We start from the raw sequence: 8400 nt of genomic DNA on the forward strand, positions 1-8400 counted from the left end.
TCCTTTGGACATATCACCATAGTAACCACTTCGCAGTGTACTGTGTCAACTTGGAACACACTCGTATTGATGTTCTGGACTCGATTGACTGGTCTGAGACTGAGAGATGTAGCTCATTTGAAGAACAAAATTTCCCCTCGGGTCATAGAGCAATTGAACGGCTAAGTGAGGCTTTTCGCACAGTTACTGGCGGAGAGTTTCAAGATTTTTGTAAATGGCCAATGTGGAGCAAGGATGTTCCTCGACAACAAGGCAATGATTGTGCCATTTTCACTACAAAGTTCTTGCGCCACTATGATGGCGAAGTTGGTCAGCTCCGTTGTAACATTAATCCAGTATTTTTCATCAATTCCCTTGCTCTTGGATGATGTTATTCTGTTATTATTTTGATTTCTAATGCATAATTTATCTCTTGCAGGCAAAGACTAGTCAGTATAGGGATGAAGTTCTGTCCTATATTTTGTTCCATGAGTTGAATGAAGTCAATCCCTTACCTTACTCATTGGAGAAATTCAGGAGAGAAACAAACTATGTAAATTAGATAGCGCTTTGTATGTTTATAAGTTTATAACAAAAACTGATATTGCTTGGTGTCTGTGTTGTAATGTACTCGGGAGTACTTGTTTAGGATTGCTTGGACGGTTCTTGTTACATTCAAATTAATGTATCCCCTCTTTTTTTCCTAAATCTTGGATTTGAAAGTTGGTAAAGACTTACAAAAGTCACTTTTATGTGTCCCATCCCTTAAGCCGCACATCTTGCACTCCCCCATTTTTGTGATATGAAGTTCATAACACAAACTTATCAAGATTCCGCGATTTCGTCCCAATGTACAACCATTAAATATCATCTAGAAATGTGCTGTACATAACCGTAAATCCATAAATGTTCCCTTTGATTATGGATGAAAAAATTAGATTATTACGGATGAAAAAAATTAGATTATCACAAATGAAAAAATAGAAAATTTTCAGTTTGATGTTCATGTTTGAGATGAACTCACAAAAATTCCAGTAATTGCAGGAAATTTGATGTAAGGTTTGTTTTCAGCTGGTTATGTTAAAATTGATGGTTCGAAATACAAAATGTGCAGGAGAAATTAAAAATTATGCCAACAAATACTGAATGTTCCCCACCAGGAACCAGGTAAAGCATGAAATAATTTCGGAACAACGATTTTAGACATAATAACTTTACAATATCTTTCAGACTACTCGGAATACATGAGTCGTAATGAAAAACACAACTTAGATTTCACATTCAAGTTATCTACACATCAGAAAACATGACTAATCGCTATCATCTATTCCGCAAGATGATTCACCATCTACCACATCATCTTCATCTTCTTCCAGCTCATCTATTAAACGGCGCCGAGTTGTAGTTCCCCTTCCCCTTCCCCTCCCCCAGCCCGTCTTCCCCCTGCCTCCTTTGGTACCACCAGTCGCAATGCTTTGTTGTTTGTTGGTGCATGACGCCTTGTTGTGACCGTCCATAAGGCCACATTTGCTGCATCTTCTTGTGCACTTCTTTGGCCCGCGTGCGCCGATATGTCTTTCTCCTTCTTCTGATCTAGAGCCCTTTGTTTTCGATAGTGGCGGGGCTTTAAAACTAATCATCTCACGGTCAGCTGGAGCACTGCAACCTCCTTCATCAAACACGGGCATTACATCAGCACGCAGATCCTCGACCTGCGCCCTAAGTTCCTTCAACACATTCATGACTCTTACAGATGCAATTGTTGATCTGTCACCTGCTCTAACACAGGCAAAAGCCTCCCTGAGCATATTAAAGTGCGTTACGCTAACTAGCGTCCCATCGGCTCCAACTTGGAGAGTGTCATTCCTGTCGTAAGGAGGGTCAATCCGTGCATTCCTTGTGTATCTTCTTAGCACATACTTGCTAGGAAGCCTCTGAATCTGCTCATTTGTCATCACTATAATAAGGTGTGGGCATAACAATCCTGTGCAAAGTGGAATGAAAAAGAATAATTTTATTGTTGGTTATCCTGGTAACTATTCGCAATGACAAGATTGACAAACCATATGCTACTTACCTGTGTGCTCCCACTGCATGCACTCACATCTGTAGTCTTCTTTTTCTTCATCACAAACCACTTTGAACTCATGTTGGGACCAAGAAAAAGACGGGCCATCTCTACCATAGACCACAAGGAAACGACCAACATCCACTTTCTTTGTAAGGAAAGATGTTCCATAAACATATGCATCTTTGTATTTGTTGAATACGGCACGGGTATAGATCCTGCTCAACTGATTTTCCAGAGGGTAGTTTGTTATTGTTGCTGGGCGTGCCTACATCAGCATGGATGTGTCAAAGAATTAGATATACTCTGTTTTGTTTGCAGAACACCAACAACTTAAGAATATAAGTAATGCAGCTTAAGGATGGAAAGAATTTATATGATGGCAAGCAACTGTTACATATGTATATATGACACAACGTAAATTTATGTATGAGGCGTACTAGAAGATGTAATCATATGAGACGTAATACCTGACATGCAATGGTCTCTCGGCCTTCTGCTTCTTTTCTCTTTTGCAAGACTAGGTACATTTTTCGTGCAAACTCATGCAAAGGTGTCGTAGTGTTAACATGATGTCTTTTCACAAGTCTGTTCATGCTTTCACTGCGCTGCGTAGACGTCATTCTCCCACAGTAAACAGCTTTGAAGTATGCCGCAATCCAACGTGCACGCTGATCATACAAACTGTTGCTCGTAGGATCTGACTCAAGGCCATATTCATTCACCATATCCTTCCATGCAGACTCAAACTCTAGAGGGGTAAGTGGGTGATTTATTGCTGTTAGTAGCTTATCTTTCAAACCATCATGCAAGTCAAACAGTGGCTTCAAGTCAACTTTGTGCCTTTCCCATACATGCCATCTGCATAGCGTATGCAACGTGTTTGGAAACACGTGCGGAAGAGCGTTTTCCATTGCTACATCTTGATCTGCAAAAGAGGATATTAGTCATTGAACAAGTTTTACCATATTGGTTGAAATGACATGTATGTAGCCATGAAGTGCTCAACAATACCGGTAAGTATGCAATGAGGTTCCTTGTCTCCCATGCATGTTTTGAAAGTCTGGAAAGCCCATTTAAATGTTTCCTCTGTCTCGTCACGGAGGAGTGCAAACCCAAAAATGACATTCTGCAAGTGGTGGTTGCTCCCAACAAACATCGCCAACGGCATTTTGTAAAAATTACACTTATATGTTGTATCAAAAGTAACCACATCACCAAACTCAGCATAGTTTGCCTGGCAGCTAGCATGACTCTAGAATATATTCTTCGTAACACCCTCAGAGTCATCCTCTATATCATAATAGAATTTACTGTTATGTGCTTTGAACTCATTGAAGAAGGCCCTAAGTTTTTTTACATCATCAGCTCGCTTCTTAAGTACATTGGCTGCTCTTCTGATATTGGAAGTAAGACATGGAAGAAACAACAGATATGTTACAACCACAAGGATTTTATTCATGGACAGCTATATTGTAGAATGAAGTGTCATAAAATTACCTATTTCGCAAGTCATGATCATTCATTGGCATGACCTCATAGTTGCCATGAAAATGGGTCAACACATTCATTGTTGTATTAGGAGAGACGTCACAGGTCTGCAGATCATCAACAACCTCCATGATAAGAGGATCTTTGTTCTTATGTGAATACATGTGCTTCAATTCAGATGGATTAGGATTCAGAGTATGATTGTGCTCCAACATCACTTTCTCATATATCCATTCTTTCCCCCTTTTCTTGATTTTAACAGCTGCCCCACAGTTAACCTTCTTGGACATTTTCGCACGTTTGCGTTCCTCCCCAGGCTTGTAAAATGTACTGGCACCTCCCCGGGAGCATGCATACAGACGCGACATCGGCTTCCGCTTGAGCTTGGTAATACCAAAACCTGCTAATCTTGCATATTTTTGATAAAATTCATACCCTTCCTCATCGGTGACGAAAGCCATATTTTCCTTTGGGACAAAATCTTCGCGGACTTGGTTACCCTGATATCATGTTCATAGCATACATTAGATACTATTTGCCATTCATCCGAATGACCATTCCGATGACTATATATCTCATGAAGAAGCATAACACTAGGCATATCGGCCTTCTACAGAATACCGAAAAAAAATAAAAGAAGACATCTACAGATTTGGACATAACACTAGGCATTTCTATCTTGTTTTTAAGCAAATGTGATGTTTTATGTTTATGTAAACCGGGTAAAAAAATATGTCAAGTGTCTGGGAAAGAAAGTCTGAATCTTGAGTGAACAGTAAATTTTATTTGGGTGTTGTTTGTTTGCTGTGGCAGACTGATGATAAAAGCAGTTATGCATTTCAACAGAACCTGCCTTCTAGCATGCCTGCAGAAAATCTAATATAGTGTGCCTTCCTGAGCCTGCAGGACACCAAAAATCTAAAGTCTATCCCTCCACTGCCTGTAGAAGCTGGAGAGACGGTCAAGATATCAGCTTTTAACCATTGAGCAGGCTGCAGCTTCAGGCTTGTCCATACTTTGGGCAAAAGAAATGTTCTGAAGGTAATTTATTTCTATCTTATCACAATAAGTTGGCAAGAAAAAGAAGATTGAAAGCTTAGTGCATATACTTATTGTACTATAACCAATAATGTTAGTATTCTGTTTGCAGTATGTACAGTACACTGCTATCGCTACAGTATCAGTCTTAGGCGCGAGGGGTCCGTTTAACAACTGTCGGAGCTGAACCTATCGGCCTATCTGGGGTGTTCCGTAGAAGGAGCGCCTTCAATTATTTATCTTCTTTGGAACAACAACTGTTGAAGTAGGAATATACAACTTCAAATGCTTCAACCAGTGGTTAATCTAGGTCAGAAAGATAGATTTCCTGTTCCATCCCGAAGCTCAGGCATACACTAGATGGTCTTTAGCTATGTACTTAGTTAATCCGTGGATCCTTCCTTGAACAGTATGGTCGAAAGAAGCCATTCAGCAGTGTGCTAGCCAACAATATAATGACGCCACATCCTAAGAATGAATAAAACTGAATCCTAATAATGCTATCTAGTTACAACATGTACTGAAGTTCAATCAAAATACAAGGCATCTTCCACTGACTAATGTTCATTCGTCAAAAGAGAGATCAATAACAGACCTGCCCCAAACACTGGATACTGAAATTTACAGCAAGGTATGCACAGCAAGGTATGTACATCAGCAAAGTCAGACACTGGGTACTAAATTGAGTGGGAACGTACATGTATGTATCTTGCGCTGGGATCTGGAGTCATCATCTCGCTTGGTTCAACAGTACACGGCGGCGTCAACATGGATGTGTGCATCGCCGGATGGCGCACAGTGGAGTTCTTGCCGCCAATCGAAAAATTTGAGCCGCTGTCAGACGAAGTTCCAACGCCATGGTATGGCGTCGAGAAAGACGTTAGAGGAGGCGCATTATCAGGCACAACAAAGCTCATCGGAGAAGGCTCATTGTCCTCAGATTCTCGACGGCGGAAGCTTGGAGACGAGTCCATAAGCGAAACCGCCGGGTGCGAATCCCCTCCCGCCCCCCCTTGAAAACTAAAAGAGTGCCACTCGCACGTCGTGGGGCAGTAAATACCAGTCGCACGACCTGCGGCCGCGAATCTTGAACCGCAGTATGGATTTTGGCAGGAACGTGAGTTTTTGGGGCAGTCTTACGGCTGGGAAATTTCAGCGAACACTTGTATTAAACAAATCCAAAAAAATAGATAAAACAGAGGGGAAAACAGAGGCAAATAGCAGACATGGCCACTGCTCGCCCATGGTAGGCGCTCCCATCACCAGCTACCTCCGGTGCCACAGTGTGCTCCCGCGGAGGTGCCTCCACGATGGAGTGATGACTCACCTCGCCGGGAAGAGCTGTCCATCCGGCCACCAATCCGCATCCTCATCGGGGCGGCCTCTCCCTCCGCCCGCCGATCCGCGTCCTCGTCGTGGGGGGCTCTCCCTCCGGCCGCCGATCCGCATCCTCCTCGGGAGCGCTCTCCCATGGCAGCCTCCCTCTATGACCGGTCGAGCGACGGGGTCAACGACGGAGACGACGGCGAACCAAATAAGCTGCAAAAAAGGGAATAACCTGTCGGGGTGGGAGGACCAAAGAAAAGTTACCGCAGGAGGAAAAAATCTTACCGCACGTCAACGATGGGGTGGGTTGGGGTTCAATACAACCTCTGGCTCGTTCGTTCGACTCGGGTAAAGAATTGTTTATTCTTCACCCAGGGTCTTATATACAGGGTCGCGCTATTCGTCACCCTGGGTATTCCTCACCCTAGCCAAACTGTACGCACCACACATGCACTGGAATTTATGTTGGGTATCTGAGGTAAAGTTACGGCATGGAGTGAGGACCACCTGAGGTAAAGTTACGGCATGGAGTTGAGAACCTTTTGCCATGCGCAAAATGTAACACCGCAGGAAGGACAAGTCTTGCCACGTAAATTTATGACACACTACCAGCATAGTTACGGCCGAGAGACTAACCTGTAAATTATAACCATGCAACTCGTACTATTTATCTGGACAAGCTCTACCACAGTTGTGTAATATGCTGAGTTTAATTAGTTTGACCAAGGCATTTTTACGTGAATATTTCCTTTGCACAACATCTGTACTTTTTGACCGTCACATCAAATTGAGCCATGCTGAAAACCTGAGCATTTCCAGCCTGCAAATACTTTTGAATCAGCCAGTTGCCAAGTTGCCAGTTAGAGATTTTTGAGAGAAAATTATGGCAAGTTGCGAGCTAGATATTTTTGAGAGAATTATCACAAAAGCACGGACATTTCTAGCCTGAACGCCACCTGAAAGACACAGTGTGCAAAACAAAAATATGAAGCTATCTTACATGCTATGAACAATATGTTTCCTATTTAGAGTTTACATCAGCCCCTTCCACCTTCCAGAGACCAGTGGTACATCAGAGATTCTTGCTCTCAATCCAACATAACCAACCAGAAAATGATGTTTGAGCTGTAGTACATTTGCCATTTAGAGGGCTCTCTTAAAGAATATTGAGCATCATACTGTTTTACATGCAGATCCTCCTCATGAAACGCTAACCGTCCAACTTTGTCTGTGCCGTAGTGTTGCATCCTAAATTTTCCAATCAAGCTGATCACGGGAGCAACAACAGTATCTCCCAGATGCAAAGAAAATCAAAGATGAAGTGACTTTACATATTGATTTTTTAATGCGGAACACAGGATATAAGGGTGATGCATGGTGCACATGCAATCATAATTAATACATAAAACAAATGTAAATTACAGTGACATCCTTTCATTGTTGTGGTGATACCATGCTTCTACCGTTCTAGGTATTAACCTACTTGAAGAATTTACAGTATCTAAGAATATGAATAAGACATATTGAAAACATAAAATTTCGAACTTAGATTCCATCTAACGAAGAAAGAACCATGAAAACAAAAACTAGTTTATTGGGAACGTTGGATTTACTCAGGAAACTATGGTGCTGAACATTACTTCACAAGAGACTATGCGGAATACTGATATTTGAATGGATAGCTCTGGAAGACAGAAAGATATGTGAAAGAGAAAAAATACACATGAGCTCCTGGGTGCTCCACACCCCTATACAAAAAAATAACAGTAAAAAATACCCAAAAATCAAAAAAACCGGAAGTTTGGGGATATCAAAACTGGGTTCCCAATCTACTCCCGTGTGAAATTTCGTGAAAAAATTCCCAAAAACATATCCGTGGCGAAGGAAATAATGCCAGAACAAAAATCTACCCATACGGATTTTTCTATACATAGAATTTTTTTGTCTTTTTTGCCACGAATACGTTTCCTGGTATTTTTTCACGAAATTTCACACAGGAGTAGCTCGGGAACCCACATTTGATATCCCCAAATACCATATTTTTTTTCAAATTTCTCGGTATTTTCTTGAATGAATTGTTCGTATAGGGGTACGGAGCACCCGAGTGCTCCAAATCCTTGTCCATGTGAAAGAAGACTAAAATCAATGATGTTCGGTCTATATAAGTATCTGAAGGAAAAAAATGGTGATATGGATATTCCGTAAAATCAATGGCTGAGCAATAAACAAAAATTATATTCACTTCAATAAAATGTACCTAAACATATGCTAAATCTATAAGCTCTAGTAGAAAGTAGGAAGTTGATAATTAATATTCTTGTTTTAGTAACAAATAGTTGATGTCTGTGTACTATTTTAGTAGCAACAAATATTTTGTGTGATAAAATAAGAAAAATCATTCTACGATGAATCAGAATTCATGCTTTGGTTTCATGTAGAAAGTAAGCCATTGCTTTCCATTATTTTACATGGAAAGCTGCATAGCTAGTCATAGGTTT

General features: G+C 41.2%; 2 protein-coding genes across 2 annotated transcripts; both read right to left on the reverse strand.

The window, feature by feature from the left end:
• Window positions 1-1289: 1289 nt before the first annotated feature.
• LOC119348083 (protein FAR-RED IMPAIRED RESPONSE 1-like) lies at window positions 1290-2811 on the reverse strand. The gene is made up of 3 exons (XM_037616461.1): window positions 2518-2811; window positions 2057-2315; window positions 1290-1963 (listed from the first exon to the last, which is right to left on the reverse strand). Exons 1-3 carry the CDS (start codon window positions 2773-2775, stop codon window positions 1290-1292), a joined length of 1191 nt encoding a protein of 396 aa, XP_037472358.1. The 5' UTR covers window positions 2776-2811.
• Window positions 2812-3543: 732 nt separating this feature from the next.
• Window positions 3544-5550, reverse strand: LOC119348084. The gene is made up of 2 exons (XM_037616462.1): window positions 5275-5550; window positions 3544-4038 (listed from the first exon to the last, which is right to left on the reverse strand). The coding sequence occupies exons 1-2, from the start codon at window positions 5548-5550 to the stop codon at window positions 3544-3546; spliced, it is 771 nt and encodes a 256-aa protein (XP_037472359.1).
• Between the last annotated feature and the right edge of the window lie 2850 nt (window positions 5551-8400).

The sequence above is a fragment of the Triticum dicoccoides genome, unplaced genomic scaffold (genome assembly GCF_002162155.2).
Source record: "Triticum dicoccoides isolate Atlit2015 ecotype Zavitan unplaced genomic scaffold, WEW_v2.0 scaffold84395, whole genome shotgun sequence".
NCBI classification, from domain to species: domain Eukaryota; kingdom Viridiplantae; phylum Streptophyta; class Magnoliopsida; order Poales; family Poaceae; genus Triticum; species Triticum dicoccoides.

Coding starts and splice junctions, on each gene's coding strand:
- LOC119348083 (XM_037616461.1), bottom strand. CDS start 2,775: ATGGTGAATGAATATGGCCTTGAGTCAGATCCTACGAGCAACAGTTTG. Junction 2,316..2,517: donor GAGAGACCATTGCATGTCAG/GTATTACGTCTC, acceptor ATGCTGATGTAG/GCACGCCCAGCAACAATAAC. Junction 1,964..2,056: donor CATGCAGTGGGAGCACACAG/GTAAGTAGCATA, acceptor CACTTTGCACAG/GATTGTTATGCCCACACCTT.
- LOC119348084 (XM_037616462.1), bottom strand. CDS start 5,550: ATGGACTCGTCTCCAAGCTTCCGCCGTCGAGAATCTGAGGACAATGAG. Junction 4,039..5,274: donor CCAGCGCAAGATACATACAT/GTACGTTCCCAC, acceptor ACATGATATCAG/GGTAACCAAGTCCGCGAAGA.